This window comes from Pyrgilauda ruficollis, unplaced genomic scaffold, assembly GCF_017590135.1.
Source record: "Pyrgilauda ruficollis isolate IOZ18807 unplaced genomic scaffold, ASM1759013v1 scaffold55, whole genome shotgun sequence".
Classification (NCBI taxonomy): domain Eukaryota; kingdom Metazoa; phylum Chordata; class Aves; order Passeriformes; family Passeridae; genus Pyrgilauda; species Pyrgilauda ruficollis.
Genome location: NW_024527155.1, coordinates 5467708 through 5486784, shown reverse-complemented (window position 1 = coordinate 5486784; position 19077 = coordinate 5467708). Strand labels below are relative to the sequence as shown.

General features: G+C 41.9%; 1 protein-coding gene across 5 annotated transcripts in view; it reads left to right on the top strand.

Annotated features, from left to right (window-relative positions):
• Positions 1–10366: 10366 nt before the first annotated feature.
• The window catches only part of KCNQ1 (potassium voltage-gated channel subfamily Q member 1), a 335815-nt gene continuing 327104 nt past the window's right edge, over positions 10367–19077 (top strand). For all 5 annotated transcript variants that reach the window (XR_005956269.1, XR_005956268.1, XM_041481067.1 and 2 more), the window contains exon 1: positions 10367–10819. Coding sequence is in view for 3 of the 5 variants with exons in the window: in XM_041481067.1 (XP_041337001.1) it covers positions 10422–10819 (398 nt within the window). In the remaining 2 variants the exon portion in view is untranslated. The remainder of the gene's footprint in view (positions 10820–19077) is intronic.

The following is a 19077-nucleotide window of genomic DNA, read 5'->3' as shown; positions in this document are numbered from 1 at the left end:
TAGGTTTCCAAAGCAACTGTTCACTTATACTCACTGATAACTTCACTTGAAAGTGAATTTGTTTAAGGATTTGTTCTGTATTTAGAGTACAAAATTGCATCAGAATGCTTCCTTAGGTTACTTGCCTGTGGGCCTTTCTTGATATGTGACAGACCACATTTGGTATAAATTATTGCAACTCAGTTGACTGCTGTGAATAAAAGATACTTTGAAGAAATCAAAGATATGTCCAACTCTTTCATGATTACAGTAATGTGTTTCTTCAAATATTTTTGTGCTTCACTATTAAAATGAGTGGTATGATTCCTATATGTTTGTACTGGGGCTTTGGGTTTTCTTGCGTGAGCTGACATATGCCATAAATATTCTCCGTCCTTAAAACAGATTTTGCTATTTTCATAGTCTTTATATTCACCTTTCTTCTGCGAGTGTGCATTCCTTTGTGCTTTTGTTTCTAAAACTCTTATAAAATGTATCTCTGATATATCCCTTTGATGAGACTATAAAATGACATAAAGCAGTCAGATATCCAAATTCGATCTGTTCAAGAAAGCAGCAGATTTTGGTTTGTTCACAATGAGCCATGTAATAATTCTGAATTGCTTAAAAATTTCCTTTGTACATCTATATGTCAGTACTTTTTAGCTATCCATGTTTCTGTAAATGCTTATATTTCTAGGAATATAATTGTGTTAATATCACAGTCATAAAAAGTCTTTGATCTTCATTACAGCAGAGACAGTTGCTTGAAGTATAAAACCCTGAAATGAAGCAGGACCTTAATCAATAAATGTTCTCTGAAAGTGTTGAAGTTAGTGGCTATTTTGTCCAGGCTTGAATAATGGTTTGCCAGAAAGCAGAAGGTGCTGGGACTGTGGAAGTCACAGCCCAAGCAGAAGATTACCTCCAATTCACAGATGAGTTGTTCGCTCAGTTTAATCTACAGTTAATGAACAATTCTGCTCAATTAAGACCATCTCAGTCCCTCCAGGCCTGTGTCTCTGTTGAAATCCTGCATGGTTTTATCTTTCTAAGTACTATTTAAACATCAGGATGATGCCAGGTTAGTTTTATTTGCGTGTTCTCCCTTCTGCTCAAAACAGGTGTGTTTATTATTAACCCTTTCCCCAGACAGTTCCATTAACCATTCTGGAGAATCCTAGGAAACTTGCTGGCCTCTCTGACCCATCACCACACCTGTACATCTATCTCACTTCCTGGTAGCCTTCCTGCCCTAATGCCAATCTGCTAAGAGGGAAATAGTTATTGTATGAAGATTCATAATTAATTACTACCTTACAGATGCTTCAGATTAAAAATTTTGTAAGCTGACAAGTGCACCTGCAAATTCATGCCAGCTCTTTCCACTGCCTTGCCCACCCTGCTGGTGTACGTGCAATGAATTATCACTAACATTCCTTTATCTTATAGGGTGGAACTTTCATTGGAATGTTCACTGCATTAAACTGCGTCTTCTAACATAAAATTTGAGGTTTTGCATCCTCAGCAGCGTCCCATTTCTCCTCCTCTGATTATTAAAGCCAGCCACGGATGTGGTGATGGGCTGTATTTGGGGGAGGGGATGGAAGAGGGTGTGTGTGCAATGGCTGGCCTCTAACTTAAAAAATCAGGGCTATCAGTGACACTGAAGTGTTTTACCATGTAGCTGATAAGCCAGGTAAGTCTGTTCACGTGGTGAACTTTCACCAAGAGCAAATGCAAAAAAGAATCTCTGTGTGACATATAGCAAGTTAAAGCATTCATTCACGTCTGTGTTTCCATTCAAAACATGTCTGGATTAGGAATTCCAGTGTTCTTACTGCTATCTGCACACCAGAATTTTGTGTAGTGTTTCAAAGCATCCCTGCCTTTACAGTGACTGTTCCTGCTTCTCTTCTTCCCCAGCAAATCCGAGTGCTTGACCCGCAATCACATTTATCATCACAGCTACAAAGGAGGACAGTGCCATTATCCCATTTACAAACTGACAACCTGAGGCACAAATAAGAACAATGTCACAACAGAGGTCACACAGGAAGTCTGTGGGAGAACTGGGTGCTGAACTCTGCTCATTCAAGTCTGAGGTTAGAGACTGAAACTTTCCTCTTTGATGGGGGACTGAAAATACTTTCATAAATTCAATGTATTTACAGGAATTTGATCCTCTCTTTGCCAGCTTCCTATTATTCATTATTCAACTATGGATAATGTATCAAGTTAGTCCAATTATTCTTCCTTTTTTGTAATGTGAAAAATATTTTTATTTAATTTGACATTTATTTAGTAGGAGGAATTATAAACGTTAGGAAAATCTTTGTCTATTACAAGAAATATCTACCGAAGAAAATGAGGCAAAACATCTGTGGTCTTCTAAGTCAGGCCGGATAAACTTGACACTTTAGCCACTAGAGGGACCTCCAGGAATAGATTATATAAAGCCAGACCGCACAAAAACATTTGAAGCATTAGGTGTCTTTAAAGAAACACAAAAAAGCACTGCAGACCGAAGCGTTTGCTTATAATGAGGTCTGAAATAATAGCAGACATTAATTAACTAATTATCTTCTAAATTTTGTCAGGAAAAAGCAACTTTTCTGCTGGTAAGATATGACTTTAGTAGGTTGTTTCCTGTTCACTGAATTAGTGAGGTTAGCACATCTGCTTTGAAGATGTGAAGATGTAGATGAAGTAATTTACCAGTAAGGTTATGGATTGTTCTTTTGGGCAGTGCAAAGCAAATACAGCTATTCTCTTTCCAGAGTTCCTGAGAAGAATGTGATTTGGACGTGGTGCACAGAGTCTGAAATCAGTAACCTCTTTTCTCATTTCAGCAGAGCCCTCAAGCGATGTCAAATTTTAACAGCAGTTTAATAGCCCAAATAACAAATGTTAATGCCTTGCCATGCACGCAAAAGGTCTCTAAAAAGTAGTTGTGCTACAGCCTGGGTCACTGGATTTGTGATTAGCCATCAATCAGGGAGATGATGAGGGTGCTCTAATGTTCCCTTTTTCACTTCTGTAAAAATACAGAGGGAGCTATGGTGTTCACACACAAAATTCTGGGGCTCCACAAGCTCAGCAAGCTTTGGCTTTAGCATTTAAACACAAACAACAAAATCCTGTAAAATACAAAATCCTGCTGGGCAACTGTGCTTTTGAGACACTGGAGATGAGGACACTGAGATAAGAATTGCAATTAACCCAATTAGAAAAAGGTCAGGCGTGTCTCTAGATTTTGGCATTAAATCACAATTATAGATCAGGATAAAACAATTTTTGCCAGACTTTAAATTACATTGTATTGTTTAGCTTTACCTGTTAGAATGGTCCTAGCGAAATGAAAACTCTTATTTTGTGAGATGAAAGCAACCTGAAATTCCAGTTTGGCAGAGCTGATTGTTGCCCAGGTCTCCTGTGGTCTATCCACTGAGTTTTACAGTTTCCAATTTGTTTGCCTTGAGAGGTTGGTCGTGTAAGAATAGGTGTAGTGGGAGGGGAGGAGACATTGCTAGTACTTGTTCTATTACTCTTTGCTGTGTGGTTGGGGTTTTTTTAAGCATTAGAAAGCTTTTTGATGGATTATTGTTTGAAAAACCTTTGATTCTCCCACAGAGTTAGCATTAAGTTCCTTGCATTGCACATAACCTCCCACTGAAGTTTCCCAGTGAACTACCTGCAATTAAAAGACATTCAGCTGCAGGCTTAACTGGCAGACAGATGATGCTTGACATCAAAAGTGGGTTGCCAAGTGGGTCCTGCTGAAGAAGAATGATTATCTGTCCCATGCCATGCCTTACACGTGAGGTAGGATATTATATGTTACAGATTAACGTGCTCACAGGCAGGAAGTGTCCCTGGACCAGGAAGAGATTTGGTGATAGCTAGTGATTTCTTTCTCAGCTGCTGAGAGTGAAACCCTTCCTGAAATACCAGGACGTCCTTTCATTAAGAGCAGTCCTCTCCATAAGCCACCATGGGACAAAAATTTGGGGGGTGTTTCAGAATTTCAGTTAATCTATTTGGAGCTTGCTCAGCGGTGTTATTTGATGCTGATTTTAGCCTAACAAAGAGAAGGTTTGTGACTGACGTGAGGAGGAGAATTTGCTTTTGATGCAAGAAAGTGATGTAACAATCTCTTCATTTGGAGAATGCTGTTAGTCACTCTGCCCTCAGACGTGCTGGCCTGTGTGAGAATGTGCGCTCAGAATCCTGTGTGAGCAAGCAAACGCCTGCTGACTCTCAGTGCTCCTGAGACTGAAATACACCACCTCTGCCATAATGGTGAAAATGAACGTGGCAAGATGTTGTCAGCCTCTTTAGCTTTCTCTTTTGGAGTAATACCTAAAAGAATCCTTTTCAGTTACAAAAATTGCTGGAAAATTAACTACATTAAAGAACTCAGAAGGACAGGATGCTATGGGCAACTGGTGAAACAGACTGGATCCATGCATGGATCTACAAGTGTGTCTGGAGCAAGATCTCCTAAAGCTATTGTCTCTTAGTTTTATAAGGCTTCCCAAGTTCTAGATCTTTATTTTTCCTACTGCTGCTTTGTTGAAGATTGCAAGTAGGCTGGTGGCAGGAAGAAAATGTTGAGAGACATTTACAAATGGCTCAGTTACAATTCTAGCACCACTTTCTTATTTTTTTCTCAATGCCCACGAGCCCTTCAAGGGATCTGCTCTGAAGTCCTGTTCCTAAACAAGTAAACATTTAGGGCCTGGATTCTGCAGACTCACACGTGAAAGACTTTGGTCAGCGAGAAAGCAAATAGGAGAGGCTAACATTGTAGAAAAAATTTTGATCTTTATTGATGGAAACCAAAATTCCAGTTGGTTGGTTCTAGCCTTTTGTATAAATTAATGTTTCTTAACAAGAGAAATTAAGAGTCTACCAAGGTTTTTGCCTCATTCTTTAATGGCAACCTCTCTTCTCACAGCTCTCGAGGGGATGGACAGCAGGACGGGGACTGGGGGAGCAAAGTCCCTCCCACGGTAGTAAAGATCAGGCTCGTGACCACCTGAGGAACCTGAAGGTACAGAAGTCCATGGGACCCAATCAGATGCATCCCAGGGACCTGAGGGAATTGGCTGACACAGTTGCCAAGCTCCTCTCTGTGATACTCAGATAGTCCTGGCTGTCAGGTGAGGTGTCATGTGGCTGGGAAAAGGGAAATACTGCACCCATCTTTAAAAAAGAGTAGAAAGGAGGATGCTGGGAAGAGCTGTTTTCCTCAGCTTTGTGCTTGGGAAGATCCTGGAACAGATCCTCATAAAAGCTCTGCTAAGGCACATGGAGGACAGGGAGGTGATTGGAGGCACAGTTTCACCAGGGCTGATCCTGCCTGACCAGCCTCATGGCCTTCTGTGATGGAATGCCAACGTCAGGGGACAAGGCAAGGGATATAGGGATATCATTCGACATGAAGGAATGTCATTTATCTGGGTTTCTGTAAAGCCCTTGACATGGTCCCTCCCAACATCCTTCTCTCTAAATTGGAGACTGATTCACTGGGTAGACTGTGAGGTGAATAAGGAATTGTCTGGATAGCTGCATCCAGAGGGTAGAGATCAATGGCTCAGAGTTCCCAATTTGTTAGAAAACAAAACAGAAAGTGTTTGTGAGGCGTAAGCCTAAATAAATATTCTCAGTCTTTCTTTGCTTTAGGACTTCATACGTGAGCATTAGTGGACAGTAACATTCTTTCCCAGAAGAGCACCAATATGCTTTAAAATCCCACGAAGCAATGTAAACACGTAAAATAAATGTAGCCATAACCCTGCACTCAGCTAGCATTCAAACAGATAATGCTAATCAGGGATGTCAGCAGGGCTGCATGGCCTCCATATGCCAGATATCTGGTGCATGCCACTCGCTATCTCCTGCAGGGCTGCTCCTCTCTGCTGCCCAGATTCCTGAGCAGACTGCATCCCCTGTTAAAAATAACCCAGCAGTAAAGAAGGGAGGGAACGAAAGGACACTTCAGACTTTCTCAGTAGAATACTATCTGCTCTTTTCTGTCTGCTCCATCTGTCTTGGAAGTGACTGGCAGGAAAGCAGACTGCATAAACACCTGTTGGAAGTGTGTCTTTTTGGCAGTGATTAGTCTACTAAGGAAGTGATTAATTAATGTGATCTCTGACTTATGGAAAGTTGATGGTCAGTGTTTTGGGACATACTGCAGTTTTGAATATACTCTCTGTATCTGGAGTTTCTGCCGGTGTGCTAAGTTGACTAGCAATGCCTGCTAACAGGGAAAACCTGCTGGATTTACACATGGGAAGCATGGAAGTATTCAAGATTTTGCTTAAATTTAAAAGCTGAAGATAATTTGCATAAAGGCATACAAGTTGTATATAAATAGATTTAGATTAATTAAAAATAATGGTAAATGAGATTATCAAGGTGTACAATGGAAAATGTCTACACGTACTCAGAAAATTGTTCTTAATTGATATTTGATGAATGAATGAAAATCTACATATCTCTCCCCATCTCCTTACTGAATTGGCTAAGCTGTAGCCTTCCCAGGATTTAGAAAGTGAAGCAAACCCTTGTGTCTCTTTCCCCTTGCTTTTGTTTTGAATCTTAAGGCTGAGGTTTGTCTAATGTGTTATTGTTGTGTTTTCAAACTGTTCTTTTTGTCTGAAGTCCAAGTGCTTAGTTATTTTGTAGCTTTTAATAGGAATGTTTTTAAAGTAATGACAAGTCTGTGAGCAGAATTTTCTAATTGATAGAGAATATTTCAAAAGTTTTTGTCCTACCTTGCTATATGAAAATATATAAACAATCTAGGACTTGATTCTTAGTTCAAGCGACATTTACCTTCACCGTTGACTGTGTTTTTGTAATGATCTACTCACTCAATCCAAATGCGGATTTTCCAGGAAATAGAACACAACCAAATATTTACTCTACTCCAAGAAAAAGAGTTCAAAAATTGAGACAACACAACTCTCTATTTCCTCTCCTTGAAAGCTGTTATTTAACATGTCTCCTACTGTAGCTGGACAGAAATTGAAGTGACATTAAAAAAAAACCCCAAACGTAATTCAAACAAAAACCATCCCACAAAGTAATCTAACAGCAAACAAGAAGATTCTCATGCCAGAAAAAAATGTGGTGAAACCTGTAATTGAAACGTGTTAAAGACTTTCAGAAGACAGAGAACATTCAGACACAAAATGTTTGTTTGAGTCTTAGCTTCCACAGGGAAGAAATCAGGCAAAAAAACCAAGGTGTCTCTAACTGGCTGCAGCAATTCCTGCTTGTAAACATTCATCAGTGATTGAGCAGTGTGACCTTGCATGGTGCTCTGGCAGGCACAAAGTGAAAATGCAGCATGTCATGAGCATATCTGTCACTGCAGGCATAATATTGGTCATAACTTGGTACAGGATAACAGAAAGAGGCCCAGGATGCTACAAACATTTTTGATCAAAAAAGCCTTTAACTAATATTTTACTAGTCTTGCTCCAGTTAAATTTCTAGAATTGGGAGCTTTGCCATCAGCTTCCCTGTATTATTATCATACTAGAGTGACTTATGATACCTCATGTTTAGAATCATAGTCCTCTTAAAGACATAAGGATTATTTAGAACAGTGCTTGCAAACTGTGAATTAAAATATACTGGCTGTTACTCATCTTACTGCAGTTCTGTAAATACTCAAAGCAGATTATTATTATTCTAAGAAACAATTCATCATACTAGTTCCACCTTAAAATTTATAACCCACATCCACTTTATTCAACATATCTTCCTACCTTCTTCACTATCAAAGCCTAGATACCAAGCTCCATAAATATATTTGAACACTCATCTCCCCCCCTTCCCATTTTTAACTCTTTCATGTATACACCACACTCTCTTTTTTTCTCTTCTTCCACTTACATAATTCTGTTGTTTTGTAAAATAAACATGATTAAGATCAAGACAAGGCAACTTAAGAAGGGGGAAAAAAGGGAATTGCCATTACCATGTTAAAATATGCATCTTGAAAATGTTTCAAATTAATATACAATTTTGGTAACTTAATATACATTAAAGATAATTATACCCTGGATTCTCATCACTAAGTAGTCATTTATTTGACACTTTTATTTAAGTGTGCTCTTGCTTTCACCTGTGCCAGACATGTTTTACCTGTCAGTACAATAAGCTGGCAATCATCTAACAATATGATTTTTGCTACAGGAAATAAGTGTTGTCTTTTATCAGTAACACACTTAAGATATACATTTTGATTAATTCCTTGACTCTGGGAAAAGATCTTTAGATATTACTTAAATACTGATTTTAAATACTTTACAATTCCTTTATTTGTGACAATACTTTGAAAGATTTAGCCAACATTGGAATTCCAACCTAAAACCTTATGACAATATTTCTGTCCTGAAAAACAACTCAATATATAAGGCTGTGGAATATATTTGAGACATTTTTTTGTTTTGCAGTAAAAAATTTATTGAAACAAACTTGGGTTCTTTGGAACAGTTTCTCACTGACCACTGAAGATCAAATTTAAATCGTACCAATTTTCTTCCCTGTTTAGCCATTTAAGTACATAATACCCCCCAACTTTTCTTTTGCAAGGAAACTGCATAAGTCATACAGAAATTCCATTTTCCTAGGTTCAGATAGAGCGAAGTTTCTATTCTTTGTTTCTTTGTTTTGTTAATCAGTGGATAAATAACAACATTATGCCACATTATTTTTTAAAGATTTTGACAAGTTTTATGAAGGACAACATCATTTTCATATGAACATACAGCCTCTTGTTTGGCTGAACTCTCTATGTTATATTTTGCAGCTGGCTCCAGGATAAGGCTCTGTATAACCCAGACAACATTATGTTGGTCTATAAAACAAAGTGGAACACTTACATAAAGAAACACATTTGTTAGCTTTAATATCAAGACTTTATCAGGTTGGCTCTCAAAGAGTGAGCCTTCAAGGGTAGTGATGACATTCTTTCTTCCATTAGCCCTTTTTCTTGCAGACTTGTTTCAAAAAAGAACAGTTCCTCAAAATACAAAAAACAGGCTCTATTTTGACCTGATGCAGGGAATTTTTCCTTTGAAATGCTGTTTTTATTAAGCTGGTTTGTTCTTCATGCTCTGGTGGAGGGGGGGAAAGCCTGGTTAGGACGTTGTTGGTTTGGAAACAAGTTTTTCAAAGTCTCATTTTAATACTTCTGGTTTTGTATTCCTAAGATGGAACCAGATCCCTCAGGGGTGTAAATAAGTACAAGAGCCCACTGTTTTTTCTTGTTTACACTGGTGGAGGATCTTGCCCGGTTCCCTTACAATTCTCCCCTACAATTCGGGCAGCCTGACATTTGAATGGAACTGCAATTAGCAGGGTTGTTTTCGTTTAACTTTATTTAGCACCTTATCTCCCTGTAACATTCTTGTCCGGGTACCAGTATCAACCATGAACTCAACATAGCTCTTACTAGTGCTGGTCTATTTTGAGCTGGAAGAAAAAACCCACCAGTCCAGATCAAAGAGCACCTTTCCCTTCACTCTGGGAATAGAAATTGTTAACTAATTGGTGCACCAAAGTCATGACAATCGATTTACACCAGTTATGGAAGTGGTAAGTAATGCCACCACACAGGAAAGTCATCCAGGCCCTCAAAATGACCTGGTCTCCATGGCCAAACATGTGCAACTCTCCACAAAAGCCAAAATGCCGCTGGTGAGGGACCCAACTTGCAGAGGATGCAGTTCTGCAGGACAGTGTTTGCTGTGTCCTACCGTGTTCCCAGTTCTTCAGCTATTCACTCCCTTTGGGTACAATAACACCAAGGACTGCAGGACCTGTTGTTTGGGCTCATCATTCTTGTTACTCATTTTAAAAAGAGACCCCTCGAGGATTCAAACTCTGGCAGAGCTCTGCTGCTCCCAGGTCCTGAAATTCTGCAAAAAGGAGTGAAGCAGCAGGTCCAGAAAGCTTTGGAAGTCCTAAATCTGAAGCAAGGGGTTGTACCCCAGAATCTCAAGCCACCCAATGCCACAGTTCTGGGAAACATGGCAGCGGCCGAGAAGGCAGGAAAGTCTGCTGGGCTTCTGGGTTGCTGGAAGGCTGCTCCCTGCTCTCTGCCCTGGCAGCTCCTCACACAGGTGAGAGGCCACCTGCACGCAGCCATAGCGGTGCCAAGGCACAGGTCAGCAGTGAGGACAGCGACACTTTCGAGCGCAACGCGGGGATGCTCCGGGCTCCGGGCAGGGGGAGCGGGCGCCGCGGGCAGCGCCTCCCGCCGGGCCGCACCGGGACTGCGCCCGGGCCCGCCCCCGCTTCCCCGCACCTTTCCCGGCCGGAGCCGCCCCGCGGGGGCCGGGCCAGCGGTGTCTGCGGCGGGACGGGGCGCCCGGCGCTGCCCGCAGCTCCCGGGGCACCGCCGCGCCGCCCCAGCCATGTCGTCCAGCTCCCCGCCGGGCGAGCCCAAGAGCCGCAGCCTGGGCCGGCTGTCGCTGCCCAGGAGAGGCAGCATGACGCCCGGCAAGAAGGCGGCGGCGCTGGAGCTGGCCGAGAGCGCCCCGAACGCCCACTACGCCCCGCTGGCGGCCGCGCAGGGCGGGCAGGCGCCCGCGGGATGCGGCCCCGCGCCGGAGCGGGAGCGGGCGCCGCGCCTGCGGAGCGAAGTGGTGGTGGTGAGCTCCGACTGCCCGCGACCCCCCGTCAGCCTGGACCCCCGCGTCTCCATCTACAGCCTCCGCAAGCCCCTGCTGAGCCGCAGCAGCGTCCAGGGCAGGGTCTACAACTTCTTGGAGCGGCCCACGGGATGGAAGTGCTTCGTGTACCACTTCACCGTGTGAGTACCGCCCCGCTGCCGCCGGGCACCTGCTCCGCGCTCCCGTTACCGCCGCTGGAGCGCTGCCCCGGCCCTGCCTCAGGAGCCGCTGCTGCCGAGCCCCCTCCCCGCACGGCGCTCGTCCTCTCCCCGAAGGCTCCTCGGGCACGGAGCCTTCCAGACCTGCCCGTGCTCAGGGCTTGAACATCGTGCAGATAAGGTCCTTTGGGCTATGGGTGGTTTGGTTCCTTTTTTTCCCCCCCCTCAGGTGTGAAGTAAAACAAAAGTCATTCTCTGGGGGAAAGTTTGCCTTTTTAGTTAAGAGAAGTTGCTGTATCTCAGTTCAGGAGCCCTTAGGTGTATTTATCAGATAGTGCAGGAGCTGGTCTCAGGCACTTTTCTTCTGAAGGCTACCCAGGGAGCCTTGTTCATACTGATGGAAGAAATGAAGTGGGTAGGAGTGTCACCCATTCTTTATTACTTTTTGATGCATGGCTCCTGATTTCAAGCAGTGACACCTGTGTGATGCCGATGCTCACTGCGTAGCAGCAGTTGCTAATTGCACAGGTGCTATTGAACAGCTGCTTTCAATTATCAGTGCTGCAGTCTTGTCAGAGGAGGATTGGAAACAGGTGATGCTTGTTTTCCTTGCCTCTTTTATTGCCCCGGCTCTGCCTCCTTGTGCTGTTCAATACGATGGGAAGGAGGTGGTGTTTGGAGGGTGCCCTGGAACCGCAGGTAGGTTGAAAGTTGGTTTGTCTATGGTACTGTTCTGTTGAGTACTGTCTGTAGAGTGTAGTGTCAAACTCCAGCCAGCCAGAGGTAGGCCTGTGGTGCACGAGCATCCTAACAGGCATTCCTTTGAGGAATCAGCTTTTCTATCGAGGTGTTGCTGAAGGCTTGTGTGACCCTTGGGCAATTGGCCTGTGTTAAATGTAGGTGAGAAGGTCAGGTAGGAACGTGGTGTGTGTTTATTATATTTGTGAACAAACACGTATGTGTGTATATGTATCCATTACATGTATACACGCTTATTTTGACAGCTAGAGCAAAAGATATTTTGTGGTCAAAATCCTAAAATAAGGGACACCAAAGTCAGTTTTTATTAATTTGTTATCGTATTCTGATTTTAAGTTCTATTACTAAGTAACTGTAATCTAAAGTCAGTTCAAAATTTTGTGCTTCTCTTCCACACTTGAGGGTTCTGGAGTGTTTAGGTCAACAGGTTAAGTGGTACCAACGTTATTTCAGTGGAGGGGAAACAGCTGTCATCTGAGTGTATGTAATTGGGAGATGACTGGGTACAACTGCTGAGATAATTGTGGGCTCCATTCTCTTTAGCTTTATGATAATGCCATGATATGAGAAAATGAGTAATGACCATAATTATGAAGTGCCTAATAGTTGTCGTTGAACAATGTAAAACACTTTTGGGAATTGGAGCCCTCCCCGCCACCTAAACAGGAGTTTTAGGTAGCTGTCTTTTATGGTTTCTGACCTTTCAGGTGTCTCAAATTACATTTAGATGGTTCAGCAAACTGTTTTCAATATCTTAACTAATCTTCTCTAAACCTTAACAGCAGGTCTAGGAAAACTCTGAAAAACAGAAACCAAGCAAGGTTGTAGTCCTTTCACTACTTAAGGTTCTAGCCTGAATTTTAACTTTTTTTTTTTTTTTCAAGTATTTGCAGAGTGGATTAATCCTGTTTGTGCAAGAATTAAGATTCTGTAATATGTGTAAGTCATTACGTGTTTCCCCCCTCAACACACACCCATGGTGTAAGCATTAGCCCCATCATTTCCCTTCTTTCCAGAACTCTTCTGATGCAATGATGAATGACAGTGGCAGTAAATATTCTCAAGCCTCTTACCAAGCATTGTTCAAATTCCTTAGGGCACTGAAGAGACAGAAGAGAGTACTGACATCCTTGTATGTTTCTCACAAGGCAATCTGCAAGTACCATTTAGGCAGCCTAACTCTGATTCCCACCAGCAGAGGGAATTGAGGCTTTACTGTTCCCAGCCCAACTTTTTTTTTTTTTTTTTTTTTTTTGTAGTACATAAGTTTTTTGTGCCCGTTAAATCACGGTGTAAGTTACCAGTCTTTGGTCCATACTTGTCCGGCTCTTTCTGAGCTCCCAAAGCAACTTTCTGCTGTGCCAAGGAATGCTCTGTTTGGAGTACAGTCCCTGCCAGCCAGGTGCTGAGTATTGGCAGATGAATGGATGCTACAGAGCAGAAGTGTGTTGCTAAAATTAACTGACCGGGCGGATTTGTCTGATTCAGAGAAGCTGCTGGGCACCACCTCCCGGGAGGAGGCACGGGACCTGCTTTGTGCAGGCAGCTGGATACGAGGGATGAGGTGTAGAGCTGGAAAGGACCTGGAATCGCCAGACGCACACAGAGGCGTGCATGTGCTCCTTTCCCTCTGGAGGAAGTACTTGATTGTTCTATTGTCAGCATACAAACAGCCATTCATAGAACGCTAAGCCTGCTTTTACCTTGGGGTGTGCAAGGACCCTGGTGTTAGTCTCTCCTGCCCAAAGGAGTTTAAGAAACTGAACTCATTTTGCCTGTTGTCTTTTTGACTCCCTCTGCAGTCTGCCTGCTGCTTTATTCCGGGGCCTTTCAGCTGCCTGGGAGGTCTCGGTCGCTGTCCTAAATGTTTAGAGGGGAAGGAGAGGAAACGGGAGTGGTGTTAAATCAGGGCATAAAGACCTAAGCTGAGTAGAGAGCCCTGGCCAAGATCTAGCCCAATGATGGGAGCAACAACCACTGGAGGCTTAATTTTCTGTTTTCTGCATGGTGTGGAGTGTGTGGCTGTGTTCTTAATTATGTGCTGTAATTATTACAGTTAGAAACAACTCCTGGAATAGCCCATGTAACTTGCTCTGGACCTGCATCTCTGGCTGGTTGTTAAAACACTGTTTATCAAGCGATAAGAGCTACATCTACTGATTGCCTGTCACACCCTTTTCCTGCTCAGGAATCTTAGTCAGTGGTATGTAGACTACTAATAGCTAAGAACTGATACTCAGGATTGATTTTCCTCGGTTTTGTATTATATTGTTTAGAAAAGGGAAGTTGGGCACCAAGCTTTAATCCACAGATTCTAGGCTGTTTTGTTTATTTCATGTTATTTTGATTGTTGCTTGTTCTGGTGAGTAGCAAAGGCCCTTGTGTACCCTTGACTTGAAGGATGGAATCGGGCTATCTTGCACAGGTCAGGCCATGACCTGTTTTCTTCCGAATTATTTCTTTCATAAGGTGTCAGAAATACCTGTTTTTCACTATGCAAATTGTATATTCTCTCTTGCTGATATTTTCAATCTCCAAGGTAATTTGACACTCCAGTCTCTGATTAAATCAATTTAATTCCAGGCAGGTCTTTCCTAAGATTTCTTGTTATTTGCTTAGACCAAAGTGAGCAGAATAGGGAATGAATATTGTGCCTCATTTATACTAGATTTTTTAAGGCTGGGGAAATGGTCTCTGTGGGGAGAAAGAACGGCTAATCACCCATCAATTAATTAACTCAAAAAACCTGCCTAAAAGTACTAGTGGAGACGATGGAACCTCTTAGTTCAGCTACTTGACTTGGTTTAATTTTGTAATAAGTGTCATGTAACTAGATGAAGCATACAGTCTACATACACCTGATTTTACCAGGGCAAGTAAATTGTGCTTGGTGGCTGAGGATCTGCATGCATGGTTTCTGCAAGCGCAGGTGATGTTTGCTTGGAGACTCAGGCTTTGCAAGCAAGAGCTTGCCCTGTGGCCTGGCTATATGGATGGCAGTGTCCTGCCAGGGCCACCAAATCTGCCTTGGCTGTCAGGGAAAGGGAATGACTGCGTGCCACTGTTCTCAGTGACCTTCCAGGCTAGGGCATCTTATCACACTTATCCACAGTGCACCTTGAGAGAGCAGCTTTGGGAGGTGAAATGTTCTCTGGCCTGAACAAATCAAGTTTTCAGCCTCTGTGAGGAGAGGTGGGAAAAAAAACTCTGCCCTCATAGTGGCCTGCTGAAACTCTTGGGTACTGCCCCACAGTTGGAAATGACTGTACAGAGTAAGTGAAGTTGTCAGATGTTAAACAGAATTATTTTAGATTTAGGTGCTCAAGGGAAGAGGTTCTTCTCACCCTCTTAATTTTAAAATAAACGTCTTAAAATATGCCTGAAGAAACTGAAATTATGAACTGATTTCTCTTGTTCTTGGTGTGGCAAATAATGACTTCTGGCAGTGTTGACTCCCTGTGTTCTTTGAAGTGTTGGCTGTAACCAGAGGGAGCAATTTGGAAACTGATGGACCGTTGGTTTGTTCCATTGTGGCAGCTCTCCTTTGTTGCCATGCAAGATAATCAGCTTCTATCTTATCTTTGCATGCCTGTACCTGGTTCAATTTGCTTTGCCTTTGTATAAGTTTGGTTTAATCAGCAATGATTGTCATTGAGTTTGTTCCAATCCCGAGCTGTTTACATAAGCTTGGACTGGCCAGTGGTTGGGGTTTGGAAAATTGGTCTGTGAAATAGGCAGACTCTTAGCAGCATGGCTGCATGTGTGTGCACATAGAGATAGGAAGTGAGGGTAGGTAGAATATTCCAGTTGCCTGAGTCAGGACTCACAGCTTTCAATTATTAAAGGCAATTTCAAAAATTAAAGGCCAAGTGTTTACACCATGCTCTTTACATACATTGTGAAGAAGCCTAACTCCAACTTAAAATCCCATTTTTGCCATGTTTCCAGACGTACTGCAAATGTACTTCCAAACCTACTGGTTCATACTTGTTGTGTAAAATGTTGAGGAGGAAAAAAGATCCATAAAACAATTAGTGTGTGCATGTGCTCACACATGACTTTTCTTTCAGACTGAAGAATGTTGCAAACTGAAATGCTGTGGTTTTGACACGAACATTTTTATGTTTAGAGATTTTTGTGGCTTGAAACCAGACTTCCAGATTATTACTTCTGTTTAAAAGAAAAAAAGAGACAAATCCTCCAATGTAAGCATGGCTTTTCCAAGTGGAAAGAAAGAAATATGACTTCATCAGGGTCATTCTTTTAGCTGCTGTCAATAGCAGGAAGACCCAGGTTTAGCTTTTTTTGTCTCAAGACTGAGGTAGTTTAGTTGAGGCCAATTTGCAGTAGAGCAGACACCTTAGCAACCCAACACAGTGTATCTATCAATGTGTTTGGTAAGGTTTTATCTGGAAAAGACGTTGGAAAGCTGACTTTAAATATTCCCAAAGAGAAGGGAGGACCATTTGCCTGCCCCACATAAGAAAGTGTGCTCATGTTTAGGAGTTGCTGCTGCAGAGGCACCCCTGTTTGCTGATCAGCCTGATGTTGAAGCTTGGGCTCTTGGCAGATTTTTGGAGGCAGGCGAGACTGAGAAGTGGCTTAAGGGTTTTGTTGTTCCCTTCTTGCTCTCTGCATGCTGCAGCGCAGCCCCTTAGCTGCAGTATTGCACTACAATAGTGCTTCTTTGGGACCCTGTAATTGACATGGTGTTTCTTGGGTTGGCCAGTACAGAGCTTCTCCCTCTTGCCCTGTTTCCCAATTTGTAGCCTGTCAGAAGTTTCATTTTTGTCTGGCTGTCTTGTGACTGAGATCAGTCCAAGTTTGTGCCATGAAGAGCAAAAGTGTCAGTCTAGTTACAGATCAGAAGAGGTCCCCATGTCTCTCTCCCAGTGGGACAGTAGAAGTTCTTAGGTTAAAAAATGTAGATACAAATAACTGTGTAATTGACTAATTTTTTTTTTTTTAAATTTCCATGTTTACTTAGTAATTGACTGTCATCAGAAAGAACTATGAGAAACCAAATCCTCTCAATGCCAACACTAGTAGATAATGCCTGGAAGCCACTTTGATGAAATCACTGTCTTTGCATTATTTGTCAGATTCAGTGATTGCTGCATGAAAATTATTGTGGAAATGTGTTTTGATTGTTGAAGGGGAAGGAAGGTGAAAATCTAGGTACCTTCTGGATAAAATGCCTTTTGAAGACTCCTCTAGCAATAATTGGGAAAATCCAGTTTCTGTTCTGAAAAGCATAGTGGGGGATATGGTTGGCTACTTGGAAAAAAATTCATTGGGTCAAGGAAGTTTTCTGGGGAGAAAAAAGACTATGTAATTATACTAATGTTTAGGTTTTTTTACAACAAATGGAAGCAGAAGACTGTAAACTGGCAAAAACTAGTGCTCCGTGATGACAGGTTGTGTGCAGTGCAGAAATAAAGAACTGTGAAACGCCTAGAAGTTATGCATTTTTTCTATTTGGGCAGGCTTTCCTGGGATTGGCCTTCTCTCTTTTCCCATCATCCTTCCAGTATGACATTTCAAGTCCTTCTCTCATGTTTGCTTTCCTCCAGGAAAAGAATTATCCTACGTTTAAGAGTTGCACATGAATGATCTTAAAAAACCAGTTAAATGCAGTATTCACATTTCTGTGTCTCTGTCAAATGGTTGGTTGGGCAATTCTGGCACACTTCCTTGCCCTGGCTCCTCAAGTGCCAGGGAGAAAACATGCAAGGCTGTGTAGATAGGCCTCTTTCAAAACTTCCATTGCAGCTGAATCAAGGCTAGAGTTGAGATTCAATTGCAGTGAACTAATTAGGCTGAGCTCCAAATGCCTGAGTGCTGGATGTGTTACAGACAGCAGTGCCAACATATGCTGCAGGCAGCTATGCACAGGCACAGTGCTGACTTCAAACTTGGCACCATACTACCTCATTAATTTGGTGTGTTAATAGATTGTTTAATGTGCATTAGTGGCTGAGCACAAAAGCTGTGAACACTTGCTCATTCGGTTCCAGATGGAAAATAGTGTCTTGTTGGGGGCAAGGTGTTTTCTGCCTGCCAGCCAGAGGTCCAACAAGCTTCAAATGTCTTGGAGAGCTGCCAGATGCAAATAAACCTGGTGGGGAGGTTGAGTTACAGCAGAATGCCTAGACTGGTGTGTTTTTAGGTGGGGTGCTAAGCCTCCTCCTGCAGTCATGCTTCATCTGGCATAATGGCCTGTGAGAACCATTAGAATACCAGGCATGGTAATGGGAGAGCACAGGCATTTGCAAGGCTCTGCTTCAAGAGTAGTTGATATATGGAGTTCTTACCTCCTACTAGGAAGATATGCGTGTGAGAGTATACTTATATTTCTGTATATAATAAGCAGGAGTATTCATTGCTGTAGTAATCAATTTAATATTAATTTTACTGTACATTTTTAGGTAGTTGGGTTTTTGTGGGTTTTTTTTTGTCTTAGTTTTATTTGAATTTTTTTTTGTTGTTTTTGTTTTGTGTTTTTGTTTGTTTGGTTTTGGTGTTTTTTAATAGAAAATTCTAAAGCTGCTCTCAGCAGAGTCTTCTCTGGCTTCCAGGCTGTGCATACGTGGAGGACTATAGAGGTGCTTTGCTGTGAGCTTTTCCCTTGTCTGACATGACCAGTTTTTGAGGATATATGGACTTGTTCTTTTTTTTTTTTGCTACTTTGTGGTACAGAATAGTAAAACAATAGCTATTTTCTATGTTCAAGCAGCTTGTAAGAAGTTGCACACAGTGCAAAGCAGGGCCTGAGTAAGTGTGTAAGTGTAGTGTAAGTTGTTTAAAATATCAAACAAACAACACCAAAACCCCCAAAACAACAACAAAACTCCACAAAACCCAAAAATACTGCCCTACATTTCTTCAATGGTATTTCCTTCCTTAAGAACCACATTTTATAACAGAAAATGTGACACCTGGAAGCAGTACAATAAAACATTGGCACAGGGGAAGCCAGTGTTTTATTAAAGCTTAGTACAACCACCATGACAAAAGCTAGGTTTTTTTCTCTGAACTGCTTTAGTGTCAGAATTTCCAGTTGTGTGAGATAATGAGCATGTGTTTGCTCAAAACTGACTGAATCTTCTTGAGTTTTAAGAAAATAAAATGTGTGGTACTTTTTGCAAGGAATACATCAAGCACCAAGTCTGCAGCCTTGGAATTTTATAATTTTAAAAGTGATAAATTCCCCAAAATAGGAAATAATACTGTAGGTTGTTCAGTGTTAAATATTCCTAGCAAAGTGTCCCATGTAGGTATTTTTGTTTTATCTCTTGTTCTTCACAATCACTGTGATGATATAATATTTAATGGAAAATGTTAACCAAAGTCAAAATAAACTTAGGACAGGGCTTCTGGATCCTTTTAAGTTTCTTCTGCAAATATTGATGAGGATCTTTGAATTTCATATTAAAGCTCTCACTAGGAACATAGATCTCACATGTTTTGATAATGCCAGT